This window comes from Triticum aestivum, chromosome 1A (genome assembly GCF_018294505.1).
Source record: "Triticum aestivum cultivar Chinese Spring chromosome 1A, IWGSC CS RefSeq v2.1, whole genome shotgun sequence".
NCBI lineage: Eukaryota > Viridiplantae > Streptophyta > Magnoliopsida > Poales > Poaceae > Triticum > Triticum aestivum.
The window spans coordinates 575,775,291-575,791,132 of record NC_057794.1 but is presented as its reverse complement, the minus strand read 5'-3'; the positions used below and the strand labels follow the sequence as shown (position 1 = coordinate 575,791,132).

Here is a 15,842-nt window from a genome sequence, read left to right as displayed (position 1 = left end):
ATGGGCCGAAGTGGGCCCCCAAATGGTCCATCCAGTGAAAGAAAACTGGGCATTAGGTCGACCGTCCCTTGACCCGAGCTGTCCAAAACTGCTAGTATTCCCATGGCTGGTCTCGGCGGCGCCGCTCTCCAGCTGCACGCGGCCGTGGCCGTGCTTCGCACGGCGGCGGCCGCCGGCAAGCTGTCCGCAGGCAAGGCAGTCCACGCGCATATGCTGAGAGCGTCCCATTTCCACGTCGTCCTGCACAACCATCTCATCGCCTTCTACGCCAAGTGCGGCTGCCTCGGCCTTGCCCGCCGAGTGTTCGACGCAATGCCCTCCCGCAACCCGGTCTCCGGGAGCCTCCTCATGTCCGGCTACGCCTCCTCCGGTCGCCACGGGGACGCGCTCGCGCTGCTCAGGGCGGCCGACTTCGACCTTAACGAGTACGTTCTGTCCACCGCCCTGTCGGCCACGGCCCAGGTCCGGAGCTACGACATGGGGAGGCAGTGCCATGGGCATGCCGTCAAGTCTGGGCTGGCGGAGCACCACTATGTCTGCAACGCGTTGCTGCACATGTACTGCCAGTGCGCTCATGTGGAGGATGCAGTCAAGGTGTTTGAGAGTGTGTCTGGTTTCGACGCGTTCGCGTTCAACTCGATGATCAATGGGTTTCTTGACAAGGGCAAGTTTGATGGTTCGGTCAGGGTTGTGAGAAGCATGGTCGGAGAAGTTGAGCAATGGGACCATGTGTCGTATGTCGCAGTTCTTGGGCATTGTGCTAGCACCAAAGAGCTGCTGCTTGGCCGTCAAGTGCATGCCCAGGCGTTGAAGAAGAGGCTCGAGCTGAATGTGTATGTGGGCAGCGCTCTGGTTGATATGTACGGGAAGTGTGAGTGCGCCTGTGATGCTCATTCCGCATTTGAGGTTTTGCCAGAAAAGAATGTTGTTTCTTGGACAGCTGTTATGACTGCCTATACCCAGAATGAGCTGTTTGAAGAGGCATTGCAGTTGTTCTTAGATTTGGAAATGGAAGGAATTCGGCCAAATGAGTTCACTTATGCCGTGGCTCTCAACAGTTGTGCTGGTCTTGCAGCCGTGAAAAATGGCAATGCACTTAGTGCCTCTGCTGTGAAAACTGGCCATTGGGGTGCTCTGTCTGTCTGTAATGCCCTCATTAATATGTATGCAAAAAGTGGCAGCATTAGTGATGCATGGAGAGTCTTCCTTTCTATGCCATGTCGCGACGTGGTCTCGTGGAATTCGATCATAATAGGCTATGCTCATCATGGCCTTGCAAGAGAAGCCATGCGTGTATTTCATGATATGTTGTCTGCTGAAGAAGCCCCATCCTATGTGACCTTTGTTGGGGTGCTGTCAGCTTGTGCACAGTTGGGTCTTGTCGATGAAGGATTGTACTACTTGAACATTATGATGAAGGAAATGGGTATAAAACCTGGAAGAGAACATTACACTTGCATGGTTGGTTTGCTCTGCAGAGCTGGACGGCTAGATGAGGCGGAACAGTTCATATTGAGCAACTGTATTGGCACTGACGTTGTTGCGTGGAAATCGCTTTTAGGTTCTTGCCAGGTATATAAAAACTATGGCCTGGGTCATCGAGTAGCTGAGCAGATCCTTGAGTTGAAACCCAATGATGTAGGAACCTATGTTTTGCTTTCTAACATGTATGCAAAAGCAAACCGATGGGATGGTGTCGTGAAGGTCCGGAAGCTGATGAGAGAGAGGGGTGTTAGGAAAGAGCCTGGTGTTAGTTGGATCCAAGTAGGAAGTGAGGTCCAGGTTTTCACATCAGACGACAAGAATCACCCATGGATAAACCAGATCACCATAAAGCTCAAAGAGTTGATAGACCAGATCAAAGTGATCGGATATGCTCCGAATTTTGCAGTTGTCCTACATGATGTTGAGGATGAACAAAAGGAAGAGCATCTTATGTATCACAGCGAGAAAATGGCTCTTGCGTTTGGCCTTATTCACAGCCCCGAAGGAGCAACTATCCGCATAATGAAAAACCTCAGGATATGCGATGATTGCCATGTTGCTATCAAACTCATCTCTCTTGTGACGAGAAGAAGAATAGTTGTGAGGGATACTGTTCGGTTTCATTGTATAGAGGATGGAGTATGCTCATGTGATGACTATTGGTGATCCACACCTTGGTTGTCAGAAGTTCCAGAACATATGTGTTGTTATGGACATCAACATGGTATGTCTTCTTATTTTCTAGAGCCAAGGTTAGAATCTGTAAATATTTTAAGGATTTTTGTAACTGAAAAAGTCAATTTGCTTGACCGAATAGAGACGGAAAGACATCAGGAATTCACCTGTAAAATGTGTGAATGTTACCACTGCAACAATGTCTCTGTTCACTATCTTTGATCATGTAGTTGATCAGATATACTCCCTCTGTAAAGAAATATAAGATCATTTAGATCACTAAAGTAGTGATCTAGTGATCTAAACGATCTTATATTTCTTTACAGAGGGAGTACTATATACTATAACGTTTAGTTTACATACATACACCTATAATGTTCTACAATTACCATTTTTTCCTACACACTGAACATTAACTGGATGATGAACTTTGTCAATAGATGTGTCTGGCTAGATGTCTATCTCTACAGAATTTGCAGAGCTGTTCATTTTGATCTGGAAAAGTTAACTTGTTTTTTGCAAAAAATGTTTTTCCTTAACTTGCCAATAGCATTTATATTGCTCATCATTTGGATCAGTAATCTAAAAAGTTAGCGACAGCAACTCATTTGTTGCTTGTTGCATGATGCTCCAGGTGAGTTCTGTTTCCTGCTGGCAGAAGTTGTCGCCTAGGTTCAAGTAAAAAAACATCACAAGAATATGTGCTCAAGCGTACACAGTAGTGCACAGGTTATTGCTTCTGCATGTTGTTTTCCAACAGAAACAAGCCCTTTTCTCTCTGGAGGTTTTGTAGCAAGCATGGTTTTCCTCTTCCTCCGAACGAGTTGTGATGTTCTTCAACTTTGCGTCTTGAGCAGAGTTCTTGGTGCTGCCCGTCGCCCTGCTCCCATCTTGCAGCAGATCCCCTTGCTGCTGGTGCCACTCAAGCCTACGTTCCCGCGGTCGATCATCCCAGGTTTGCTGGTTTTCCCTTTGCTCTTTGCAACTTTATTTCTTCGTTGCTCCTTTTGTCTGAACTGTTGTGATATTCCTTCTTTCAGGTCTCCCCCATATATCCAGTGGGAATAATTTTTATACATCACATTTACAGTGACGTATAGGAGTACCTGGAATGAACACAACAGGTCGACTTTCCCCATTCTCGGGAACTTTGGTTTGACCAAACCACACATTGCCATGTCAGCGTACAAATATGTTGCCAAGGAAATCAAGCCATTCTCTCTCTGAAGCAGATCAAAAACCTGAAATTTGTCAGCTCAACTGAACGAGCCACAAATACAAAATGATATCGAATCTGATGTATCTCGTCAGAAACGACTAATGCCTCCGGGTCTCCCTATTTATCTTCAATGCAGGATCAAATGCTTTAGACGCCCCTGTTACTATGGCTTATGTTTCCCTCGCAGCATGTTATGATCCCGTTGTATTCTGTCCATTCTTTGTGCGACAACGGAGTATCATCACTGAGACCTGTAGCCCTTGCCTGTTAGTTAGGCATGATATCGTTGCTGGGTGCTCTTTTTACTAAAAAAAATCGGTTAAATCCTTTGGCCAAGCGGGTTGTAAAAGTGTTATCAGAAGTGAGGATGTAGGGAGAAGAGAAAATGCTCCTCTACTACGAATCGTCTAGAAACATGATGAACCTGATGAGGCGCCAATGGCCTGTTTTATCGAGAAAAAGTACTCCAAACCAATTGAAATATGTTCAACGCAAGGCGTAATGGTGATAGTGAGAGATTGTAAATCTGAACCAACCACGAGTCCAGGAGCATGATAACATGGCAAGTAACAGATCCTCAATTAGTACCCAAAAAAAAAAGCAATCTAGTTGCATAGAAAAATCCGGGATGACCCGCAAAGACTAGAAGACATTCAAACTTATGCACAAAAACAACACATTTCTTCTCTTGTTTCACCAACAGCGGTTTCATTTACAGCGGGCAGGGAGGGATTTCAAGCGTTGCACCAGCTTGGATCTGGCCCCATCCGATGAGGCGCCAATGCTTGTCGACACGACGGCTCAGGGCGACCTTCTCGCCTATGCTTGTGCAGACAGGGGTGGTGAGCTCAAGCTTGGCGAGATCGCCCTTAACAGCGACCACGCGGGCGCCAGTCGACATAGACCCTATGTTAAGCATCAGGATCTCACGCTTGCTGAGCTTGGCGACCTTCCCCGCCTTCTCTGCACCCTTGGTTCTCACACCCAGAAGTCTTGGGAGAAGGAAGAAGTTGATCTGCAAAGCAATGTAGTCCAAGGAAATGTTATTAACATCTATCTCTGTTTTTGGCTAAAATTAGACTCTCTCCGTATCAAAATATAAGATGTTCTTGACACTGTCATACTGTCGAAAAACATCTTATGTTAAGTTACAGAGGTAGTAAAAGATTTGACAAACCTATGTAGTCCAAGGATGCCATTAACAGCTAGAGTACATCTCTGTTTTGGAAGAAAAAATGAAAGATTTGACAAACCTCAAGCTCCGCGAACACATCAGGGAGCGACCCGATTTCTCCCAGGACCTGGCCAGTCAGCCTATCTGCACGACTCAAAGTCGGATCCATGGCCGTTCCCACACCAATAAGCCCTCCTGGCACAGCAAATTGGAGTTCATTCTGCTCGGCGTAGAGCGAGACGATCCTCGAGTAGATTGGGCAACATTTGATTTTGCCACTCGAATCCTTCATGACCATGCCAGGGCGAACTTCGATATTCTGGTTCACCCTGAGGACTCCCTGTAAATAAAAGGATCAACATTATTCACCACAGCAGAAAAAAACAACACCTACAATCTTGAGACTGAGCATCTACATCTACATCTACATACCCTGAGGATGGTGCCACCTGCCACCCCACCCCTGATCTCATCAACCTCTGAACCAGGCTTGTTGACATCGAAGGAGCGAACGACAATCATGTTGGGAGGTGATGTGAAGCTCCTCTCAGGAATAGGGATTTTCTTCACAATATATTCACAGATGACATCAATGTTGTACTTGAGCTGGGCAGATATTGGCACCACAGGAGCACCTTCAGCTTTCGTGCCCTACATACACAAAAGGGAGTAAAGATCAAACAATAAAGGTAAGACATGTACTAATTATAACAAGAGAAACGACGAACAGTAGTTACGTAGATGAATTTTTGGATTGCTTCATGCTGGTTCATTGCTGCACTCTCCTGGATAACATCAATCTTATTCTGTAGAATTATGAGGTGTTTGAGACCCGCAAGAGCCGCCAGATGCTCGGATGTCTGAGGTTGTGGGCAGCTCTCATTTGCTGCTATCAAAAGCAAGGCTCCATCCATGATAGTTGCTCCATTAAGCATTGTGGCCATGAGAATGTCGTGACCCTATTCAAAGGAGTATTTAACCAAAAACTACCACATTTGCCGGAAACGTGACGGAAAACTACCACTCTACGTTTTTGTGCGGAAAACTACCAAATTTTTCCTAAGCCGTGGCAAAAAACTACCAACTCACGAAATCGCTCGCTTCGCCCGCACTAACCCCTATTCTGACTGGTTGGGCCCGCCAACAGTTGCCATGCGGGCTAACGGACGACCGACGCGCGCTGACGGCCGTTAACGGCCCGTCCACTGTCGGAACGGCGGCTGTCGGTGGGCCAATAAGTGAGAGCGAGTGAGCTCAGCCACTCGCTCATTCTCTTCCTCCTCGCTCGCTCTCACTCGTCCTCATCCTCTCCCCTCTCCCTGGTGCTCTAAGCTAGGTCAGCCTATCGCCGTCGCCGCCGCGGCCATTGCTGCCGGTAGAAGTTGAGGATGCCATCTTGGAATGACGAGGAGAGCTCGGACGAGGACATCAACATGGTTTCAATGGATCCTCAGCTCTTTGTAAGTGCATAATGGTGGAACAGAGTTAGGGTTAGGGTTAGTTCATCCCAAGTTGGAGATTCCAAGTTGCTTTTGGTTTGATTCGAAGTTTCTTTTGCAGGAAACCCCTGACAGTGTGGTGGAACCATCTTTCTGTGGTTCTTACACTGAATCTGAGCCGACATGCATGATGCATCATCAGAGGCCGAAGAAGATGGTGGCTTTTGAAGGTGCTTTGACTGGGAGGCGATTCCTGGGTTGTCTTGTGCAGCAGGTATTAAATCTTGAACGCTAACTTGTTTTGCTGCTGGAGATGTGTGATGTGTTTTGCTGCTGGAGATGTGTGGTGCAGCATGTGGTGCAGAGATGTGTGCTGTAGTTTAGAACTGAATTGAATACATGACTGAACCTGAGAACACCTACATGCAGAGATCTTTAGTGTACTGTGAACTGAATGTATTAGTTAGGTGTTACTGAATATAGCTGTTAACTGTAAAAGAACAGAGTTAAATGAATTTATATCTACTGCTAAATATAGCTGTTAACTGAATTTATCTCTGATGCTAAGTCAGGTGTTGTGTGCTTACTATGAAAGAATTGTAGGTGTGAACTTTGGTTATCTGTACTAAGTTTGTTACTAAGTGATTTGTGCTTAATTATAAATAATTGCTTCTGTAGGATGTAGGTGTGAACTGTGGGGTTGTGGAGTGGGTGGATGGTCCTTGGCCAGAGATTCTACAAAGGTGCCTAACAAGGATTTGGGACATGTACCATGAGTAGAACTTGGGGAGGGTGAATGACAAACAAGCCCATGAGAAACAGGTGGGCAAGCTACAGAAGGAAATTGATTTCCTGTCAAACAACTACAGCCAGTTGGTGGAAGATGTATCCAAGCTTTTTGACTATCAAGATGGCAAGATGTCTCATGACATGGACTATACCAGTCAGGCAATCAATGAACTAGCTGAGAAGAAGAAACAACTTGAGGATCAGGCAAAGATTGAGTTAAGTATGGAAAAGCTGAAGCTTGCCAAGGAGCAAATGTGCATTCTTCAAAGCCAAGCAGATATCATTCAGAACATGAGGAACATGAAGGAACTGGAGGGGGACAGGGACCTACTTAAGCAAGAGAAGAAGAAGTTGGAGTATCTGATTGCTGATCTGCTCAATGCTGGGCATGCCAGCAATGATAAGCTGGAGAGGATCAAGGCAATTATGAATGAGTGAAGTGCTTGGTGTGTGGGTTAAGTAATTAGTAGGCCTATATATATAGCTGGCCTTGGAATGTCATGCATGTTAGGTGTATATTTTGGGAAAGTTCCATGTGCTTTCAGAATGGTATGCGGGAGGGAGGTACTGTTATGGTTTAAGAACTAGTTGGTTTTATCTATGATGTAATGACTATTATGTTAAGACCTACTATGCTAAGTGAGTACTAATGCTAAGTTAAGTAAGTAAGAATGTTTTATCTATGATGAGGCTGCTTTACTCTGCATATATCATGTGTGGATAACTGACAATAGTGACATAGTTGAAAGTGGCAAGTAGCAAGTAACATATATAGCAAGTAGCTTAGATAGTGTGACAAATAACTTAACATATGTAGCAAGTAGCAAGTAACATATATAGATAGTCTGACATAGATAGATAGTACTGCCATTCATAATCTGACATAGAAAGCAACTAGTAGTAGATAGTGCCTGACATAGATAGCAACTAGTAGTAGATAGTGCCTGACAAAGATAGCAACTAGTACTAGTAGATAGTGCCTGACGAAACTGAACCTAGGAACTTACTGAACTTACGAAAGTTCAGGACTGACGAAACTGAATATTTTTGCATTGAAAGGCAGCACCTCACTCCTCCTTCTTCAGCATCTTCAGGCGCTGGGAGCGGCGCACTGCAGTCACGGCCGCCCTCTTCTTCTTGCCCGGCGCCGGTCCACCACATCTTCCTCGCCGCCATCTTGTTCTTGCTTCACGACGATGCTGTCTGGGAGATCAACCTCCGGCAGCGCATCCACGTGGATTGGGAGGTTCCTGTCCCCCTCCACGGCGTCGAGGACGGGAGCCAGCAGCTGCACGTCAGGCTCGTCGTCGGAGAGGACGACGACCTCATCCATCTCGTTGTCAGATTCGTCAGACGACTCATCCTCATCATCTTCACTGGACTCGTCATCAGAGGACTCGTCGTCTGAAGACTCGCCGTCAGAGTCGTCAGAGGGCCCAGGGACCCATGGATTGCGCCTCTCCCAGTAGGCGTTGTTGATTGGGGCTGGGAGTGCGAGGACGGCGTCGGTGACGTGGTCCGCGGCGGCCGGCGGCATGGTGGATGAGCGGTACATCCACCATCGGGCGCGCTGCCTGGGGTCGGGGGAGCGCTGCACCTCGCGCATCGCCCACAGCAGAATGGTCGGCGGCGGGATGGTGCGACCGGCAGGGAAGGCGCGCTGCTTTTCAGCAGCTGTCATCACCTTGACGAGGCCACGGGCGTGGTTCCTCAGCATCGCCAGACTGGGGAACCAGCACGCGATCTCCCTGTACTGCGCGCGCATCTCCTGCTTATTGCCGGTGAGAGCTTCGATGGCCAGCTGCCAGTCCATGGCGACGGCGGTGGCAGTGGTTGTCGGCGGCGATTTCGACAGGAGAGAGGGGGAAGCGGAGTGGGCGGTGCGAGCGGCAAGTGGGCGAGTGAGCAGAGAGCGTGGTGGGTGGACATGTAATAAAGTCGTAGAATCCGAAACGGCTGGGTTTACTCAACGCACGCTCACCAGGATGGCGGCTGCAACGCACGCTGAACAGACGACGTGGTGGGCAACATATAATAAGTTTGGCCGATGCTAGTCAAACAAATCACTAGCACTAGCCCATTGATATTGAACGCATGGTTACAACCAACTGGTCCTGGGTTTGAGCCCCAGGCCAGACATTTTTTTGTGCATATTTTTTTTCTAAAATGAATTTGGCAGTCACTTCTGAACTGTAGAAACGGCAAAGTAAAACAAAAAAACAAATTAAAACAATTAAAACATGCACCTAAACTGCACAAATGGCAAAGTAAAATAAATAAAACAAATCACTAGCACTTAACCCATTGGTATTGGGCACAAATAAGTAGCAACCATACATTCAACATTGCACACAAGTTCACATGTCTGAATTTAAGCAGTCTAGTAGCAGAGCACAAACTTAGTACCAAACAATCAAACTAAGTAGCAGAACACAAACTTAGTAACAGAGTTTCAATGGTTTCCACTAGCACTAAAATATAGTGCAAACTTGCTAGGGGGTTTCCTCTTCCTCTTGCCTAATAATATCCCTGGTTCTGCAGTTGATGCTCTTGGTGCATTAAATGTTCTTGTTGATGTTGATCCTCTTGGAGCTCTTGTTGATGCTGATCCTGTTGGAGGTGCTGGTGAAGACCTGGCTGCTCCTGCAGAAACAGTTGATGCTGAAGCTCTCTTATCTGCTGCTGTTTTTCTGTTCCTCGCTGCTTTAGGAGGTGGAGCAGATGAGGCTGGCATCTGTGAAGTTTGGTGTTGATGTGGTGGTTCTGGAGGTGGGTGACTAGCACTAGAGGAACCCCTAAAAAATTCTCTATTCTCCTGCATGACAGAATTAAGATAGTTAGTACATAGAGCAGACCTAAAATAATTAAACAACTATTAACTAAACAAAGAATGCAACATTTTTAAATGACCTGGTGTAAGTTCTTTCTCATCTGAAGACTTGGGTTTAGAGCTTTCCCACAGTAAGTAAATCTATGGCCCTGTAGACCACAATTGCTGCATGTAATTGTTCACATCCTGCTTGTGTCTTTTGGTGCAGGCACCTCAAACTAGCCCTTTCTCCTAGCTGTTTGTTTCTTCCCTGCTTTTTCTTTGAACACTGGTGGCTCAATATCCTGAGTATGGGTGTCAGGCCAGAATCCAGGACCAGGGACAGGGTACACTATGTCTTTGTATGCTTCAATATATAGTGGTTTTTTGAAAAATTCATGCACATAGTCCTCTGGGTGCATGTGAATCTTGCTCATTGCTGCTATTGCATGACTGCATGTCACACCTGTCATGTCCCACCTCCTGCAGTCACATGAGTTAGTAGCTAGGTTGACACAGTACTGATTTTCCTTACTAGACATTTGCCAAATGTCAGGACCAGCCTTATGTGCCTCACAAAATTTGGCATACTTCTTATTCTCCTCTAGTTTCTCTGAATAGTTGGGTGTGATCATCCACTTGTTGTTCTTTGTTTTTTCCCTAGTCTTATGCCTTTTGATCATCTGCTTAGTCCTTATTCCTTCAAACATAGTTCTAATTGGTTTGGCCCTAACATCAAGGATCATTTTGTTGAAAACCTCACTAAGGTTGTTCACAACAAGATCAGTTTTGCAATTGTAATCCATTGAAGACCTACACCAAGTCTCCTTTGGAATTTTTGTAAGCCACTTCCAGGCATCCTCACACTCTGCTTTAAGCTATGCCATTGCTAATTCATGGCCATGTTTGGTGAATGAGTAGCTAGCCTTATCTACTAGCTTTTTTAGTTTTGCTCCTCTGAAACCAGCTGACTGAAAATTTGCATAGATGTGCCTGAGGCAGTATCTCTGAGGGGAATCAGGGAACACCTCATTTATAGCCTTAAAAAGACCCTGATTGTAAATTAATAACCATGGTCATGAACAAAAACAAATAAAGCCAGTAATAACTATATTTATCTGAACTACTGGCTAAGATAGGTTGCATACCTTTTGCTTGTCAGAAATAATGGTGTAGGTTCCAAATTTGCTTCCACTTCCAATGCAACATCTTAGCTGGGTTAAGAACCATGTCCAACTTTCTGAATCTTCCTTATCAACCACACCAAAGGCTACGGGGTAGATGTTGTTGTTGCCATCTCTTCCTGTGGCTGCAAGAATTTGCTGTCTAGTGGTTAGCTTGATGAAGCAACCATCAAGCCCTGCATCCATACCCAAATTAGCTACCAAAAAATTACAACAAGATATTTTGAACAAAATGCAGTTATATATTTACCTATAAAGGGCCTGCAACCATTAAGAAATCCTTGCTTTGATGCATGCAAGCAGTAGAACATGTACTTAAATCTAGGAGTTGGGGCAGGGTTTTCTAGGTCCTCAAATATTGTAACTACACACCTGCTACCAGGGTTTGTGTCAAGAACTGCTTGTAGGTAGTCCCTCAGTCTATAGTACTGCTCCTTCTGCTCACCTTGTACAATCCTAATAGCCTTCCTCCTTGCCCTATAGGCCACACTCTTTGATACATCAATTAAAAACTTGACTTTGCTGTTTTTAATAAGTGAATCCACAGGTGCTCTAGGATCTGCTCTAAGAGAAGGCTCAACTGCTTTGGAAAGCCACTTAGTAGTAACCTTTGTGTTCTCTGCTGATGCTGGACAAGTGTGCTCCATGTTACACTTCTTAATGCAAAATATTCTGTCATGAGCTATCCTGGAGGCACACATGTAAAATTCACATCCATGCTCTCTCTGTGAACACCAAACAATAATTCTTGTTGGAGTGTTCCTGTGGTAGTGAAAATACCTCAAAGTCCTTATATGAAAATCTCTTAATGCTTCTCTGAACTGATAAACAGAATCAAAACACAAGCTCTTGCACAAGAGTAAATGTGAATTGGGAATTGAAGGGTCAAAATATACCCTTTCCTTCATCTTTTTCTTACTACTCTTTGTCTTTGGCTTCTTCATGATGTATGGTAGTTCAACTTCATCTTCTTCTTCCTCATCACTTATGCCTGCATCACCAGCAAAACAAAACTCATCTGCTTCAGGAAACCAATCTTCAAAACGTTTTTTCTCTACCTCATTGTGACATCTGCTAGTTGGCCCAGGGTTCTTCACATGTTTCACAATAGCAGTACTTTGCAATGTTGTTTCCTCTTCAGAGGCACACTCTATTTCCATTTGTTGAACAACTTCAGCACTCCCATCCGAATGAACTGAATCATCAAAACAAAATTCAGACACTTCAGTGTCTCCTTCAAAGTGGTTCAAATTCGCCTCTCTTTGAATCCTGCTCCTCTCAAGCTGAGCCTTTCTATCATCTATCTCATTCTGAAGCTCAGATTGCTCCACAACCTTTTGCACACAGCAACTCTCTTGAGTGTTCATGTAATTCTGAATAGCCTGTGTACTTATTGCAGGTTCAACATCTCTCACAACCCTTATGTTCACAACATTGACATGATTAAAAAACTCCAACATTTCATGAACACTAGCTTCATTACCTAAATACTTTACTCTTTCAGATCCAATTTCCTCCTCCTTCACATAGTACATGTAATCACCCTGCCCATACCCTTCACTAGCAATGAGTGATTGTAGAGTAACAAAAGATATATCTGACTCATATATACCCCTTTTCACAGGGTTTCTTCCTTCTAAATGAAACCATATCTCCCACTTCTTGTCAGCAAAACTGCAGAAATAGGTGCTCATGAATTCAATTGAAAATGACAGAGCTACAAGTGCAATACAATTTACTACACATGTCCAACAAGCTCTAACAAACACATCTTACTAATTTGCCAGATTGAAGCAGCTAACCAATTCATGAGCAGCTAACCTATTTGACAGATTGAAGCAGCTAATCTAGCAGATGATATTTCCATACCTGCAACCCATTGGCGATGACTGGGCGAGCTGTGCCTCCTGCTGCTGCGAGCCGGCCTGCGTCGAGAAGCTGGTGCTCCCCAACCAATTGTCGACTGAGCCCACACCGTCCAAACTTGTGCCACCGCCGCCAGCGTCGCCGCCGCCGCCACCACCCATATCGCCGACGCCCCCCTCCGGAACCACCGCCGCCATCGTCGTCGTCGCCGCCGCCACCTAGTTCAGAGAGAGGGAGAGGACGGAGAGAGTGCAGCGAGAGGGGAAAGGATCAGATCTTGACCCGCACCCGACCGACAGCCGCCGTTCCGACAGCGGACGGGCCGTTAACGGTCATCAGCGCGCGCCGGCTGTCCGTTAGCCCGCGTGGCAACTGTTGGCGGGCCCAACCAGTCAGAATAGGGGTTAGCGCGGGCGAAGCGAGCGATTTCGCGAGTTGGTAGTTTTTTGCCACGGCTTAGGAAAAATTTGGTAGTTTTCCGCACAAAAACGTAGAGTGGTAGTTTTCCGTCACGTTTCCGGCAAATGTGGTAGTTTTTGGTTAAATACTCTATTCAAAGAGATGGAGAAACTTTATGACCACAAATACATATAATTGACAGCAAACAAGCTAATCGACAATGTTGATAATCAGCCGGGTAGGACAATGTTAGTATACTAGAACTGTACAAGAGAACATTCATAACGGTAACAGGGTAGGGGGGACGAGGCTCCTCTGACGTACTGCAGGGAGCAGTTGGGCCACTGACAGGTGGGCCCGAAAGCAAGTTGGCCCACCTGTCAGTGACCCAACTGCTCCCTGCAGTACGTCAGGGGAGCCGAGTCCGGGTAGGGGAGGCTTCATCATACCGGACAATCAACAAAGGAAACATGTCTCAGAAGCTTCACCCTAGTGTTTTCAAACCCAGGAACATCACAGGCTGGAGAATCTTGTTTTCCGCTTCCATAAGCCCTTTACATAATTGCACACGAGTCAAATAGTGTACAAGAGCTTAAAAACCAGAGCAGTAATTGTGAGTGTGTGTGGTAAATAATCGTACGGTAGTTAATATCCGCAGATCAAATTTTATACTCCAATCATGAGTATACTACCATATATTCAGTAGAAAATAATCATATGCATAGACAGGTTCAATAATATATACAGTATGAGTATAGAACAGTGCCCCAGAAGTTCTTTGCTTTAAACTGTATAAACAGGGTTAGTAATAAAATCTAGAGTAATACATAATGTAAAAAAGGTAGCATCATGATTTTCGGTGCATGATTTGAAATTCAACATACTTGTAGCACACTGGTCGTGGACATCTGTCGTCCTCGCATTTATAGATTTTTGCATTAGCATAACCCAGCTTGATAGTGATGTTACGTTCAAGCTCATTCTTGAAGCGAACAGTCTACAAAACAAAATAAAGAATGAGTTCCCACCAGGTCAGGTCAAACTTTTGTGAATCGGGTTTAAAGACATCTGCAATGTATCCATAGCATAAATAAAGTACTATATGTGTAGTTTACTCGTTCATATACCAAAAAATAATATATGCGTGGAACTCATAAGCAGTCACTATAACTGTGACATATGCTTTGTCACTTGTCAGGAATATACAGAATTCAGATTAAGAACTTGGAAACAAAATGTTGCAAACATACCTGAACTCCGGTTATAGCTTTCACAACGGTAGACTTCCCGTGGGCCACATGACCAACTGTACCTGAGGTGTGACATGAATGAAAGTGGTGATCTGATAAGTAAAAGTAGTGAAGATCAAAACGCTGCCAAAAGGAAAAGGATGGTGGTGTCAGACTGTCAGTACCAATGTTGATGGTGGCTTGGCGTGAGATAACTTGAGGTGACAATGGGTGGAGCTTTGCGACGTCAAGCTTGCTTACGTCCTGCTCCATTAATCCTCCGGCCGCCATGTTTGAAACTGAAAATAAAATATGGTAACAAACATGATTATGAGATTGACGAGTTGCAGGAAAACAGAAGACGATCGAGCTGACACCTCTAGACAGCGTGGCGCGACGAAGAGGGTCGCCGCGCGCGTGGATGAGAGGACGGGCGGAGAAGGGGCGCAGCAGCCGTTCGCCGGAGACGGGGGTGTCGCTGTCGCCGGTGGTGTAGACGGACGTTCGAGCAAGAGCGATCAGCGTCTGGGAAAGATGGCGGGAGGGCGAGCGAGCTATTGTGGCTTCGTCTGCGGTATTGGATTCAATCAACTGGGCTGGGCGTGTTCCATGCCGCGGCAAGCACTTTATAGGTCCAGGCGACGGGCCGGCCACGCTGTCAACCAGTCCGTGTCCGACTAGAATTAAGCAAGGAATTCCCTATTTGGAGTTGCCCCGGTTTTTCCCTACCCAGTCCTTGTTTTGGCAAGGCTCGTCCAGTTTCTTCGGCGGGGTTTTTAGATTGCCCTTTTCTTCTGTTTTTTTATTGGGAAACGGTGGGGACCGGCGCACCGGCTGAAGATTGGGCCGGTCTCCCTCTTCCTCGCGCAGCTTCCACATCTCGCGCAGCTTCCCGGGCGCGCGCCGCCCCTCTTCTTCTGCCCCCTCCTCCCCACCCCTTCCCCATCCCTTCCCCCTCCCTCCCCCCCTGCCCGCCCCCTGGTCGCCGCACCACGCCTCCCCTCTCCCCGCTCGAAGCTCGCCATGGCTCTGCGCGGTGACCATCCCATCTCGCCGGCGACCGAGGAGGGGGTGACCACGGGAGATGCTGCAACCGGGGCGACGGGGTGCTACCACGGCGACGCTGATGCAACCCCGCGCGGAGACCGGGGTGTGTGACGGCGATGACCGAGGTGACCGTGGGCTGCAACCACGGCTTTTCTACCATCGCTAGCCGGTTGAAGCTTTTCTATATACGGTTGAAGCTTTTTTATATACGGTTGAAGCTTTTTTGTCAATGTTTTGCAACTTTTTCTCTGGTCGCAGGTCTGGTTGAAGCTTTTTTCTTAACGGATGAAGCTTTTTTATACACGATTGAAGCTTTTCCAAACCACAGTGGAAGCTTTTTTGAAAACGATAAAAACTTTTTTCGTTCTTTTTGTGTTTGCTACAACCACGTCATTTTTTTGCTGCAATCGGCAACCACAGAAGCTACATCCAGTTAACAATTTTGCTACAATGACGACGGCGGGCTGCAGCGGTAAGCTTTTTTTGCTGGAAGCGATAAACTTTTTTGCTACAACCGGTGTCGTTTT

The 15,842-nt window shown here is 46.2% G+C and overlaps 2 protein-coding genes across 4 annotated transcripts; one reads left to right on the top strand and one right to left on the bottom strand.

Annotated features, from left to right (window-relative positions):
* The first annotated feature begins 88 nt into the window (after nucleotides 1-88).
* Nucleotides 89-3,723, top strand: LOC123069115 (pentatricopeptide repeat-containing protein At5g39680). Of its 2 annotated transcripts, XM_044491883.1 has the most exons (4): nucleotides 89-2,209; nucleotides 2,795-2,889; nucleotides 3,018-3,115; nucleotides 3,201-3,723. In XM_044491883.1, the coding sequence occupies exon 1, from the start codon at nucleotides 103-105 to the stop codon at nucleotides 2,149-2,151; it is 2,049 nt and encodes a 682-aa protein (XP_044347818.1). In that variant the 5' UTR covers nucleotides 89-102; the 3' UTR covers nucleotides 2,152-2,209; nucleotides 2,795-2,889; nucleotides 3,018-3,115; nucleotides 3,201-3,723. The 2 variants fall into 2 exon arrangements, with proteins under 2 accessions (XP_044347818.1, XP_044347810.1); XM_044491875.1 differs by lacking the exon at nucleotides 2,795-2,889 and having other exon boundaries at nucleotides 3,201-3,721.
* Nucleotides 3,724-4,091: 368 nt separating this feature from the next.
* Nucleotides 4,092-14,853, bottom strand: LOC123182061 (eukaryotic translation initiation factor 2 subunit 3). 2 transcript variants are annotated; one of them, XM_044594515.1, is made up of 9 exons: nucleotides 14,646-14,853; nucleotides 14,454-14,567; nucleotides 14,290-14,351; nucleotides 13,924-14,036; nucleotides 13,489-13,591; nucleotides 5,291-5,512; nucleotides 4,986-5,204; nucleotides 4,633-4,893; nucleotides 4,092-4,394 (listed from the first exon to the last, which is right to left on the bottom strand). In XM_044594515.1, the coding sequence occupies exons 2-9, from the start codon at nucleotides 14,557-14,559 to the stop codon at nucleotides 4,092-4,094; spliced, it is 1,389 nt and encodes a 462-aa protein (XP_044450450.1). In that variant the 5' UTR covers nucleotides 14,560-14,567; nucleotides 14,646-14,853. The 2 variants fall into 2 exon arrangements, with proteins under 2 accessions (XP_044450450.1, XP_044450456.1); XM_044594521.1 differs by lacking the exon at nucleotides 14,646-14,853 and adding an exon at nucleotides 14,604-14,635 and having other exon boundaries at nucleotides 14,454-14,569.
* Nucleotides 14,854-15,842: the final 989 nt, after the last annotated feature.

What these genes read in the sequence shown, in the direction of transcription:
- LOC123182061 (XM_044594515.1), bottom strand. Translation starts at nt 14,559, where the DNA reads ATGGCGGCCGGAGGATTAATGGAGCAGGACGTAAGCAAGCTTGACGTC. An exon ending in CCACGACCAGTGTGCTACAA is followed by an intron (nt 13,592 to 13,923) that starts GTATGTTGAATT and finishes AATTATGTAAAG; the next exon opens with GGCTTATGGAAGCGGAAAAC. An exon ending in CAATCCAAAAATTCATCTAC is followed by an intron (nt 5,205 to 5,290) that starts GTAACTACTGTT and finishes TTGTGTATGTAG; the next exon opens with GGCACGAAAGCTGAAGGTGC.
- LOC123069115 (XM_044491883.1), top strand. Translation starts at nt 103, where the DNA reads ATGGCTGGTCTCGGCGGCGCCGCTCTCCAGCTGCACGCGGCCGTGGCC.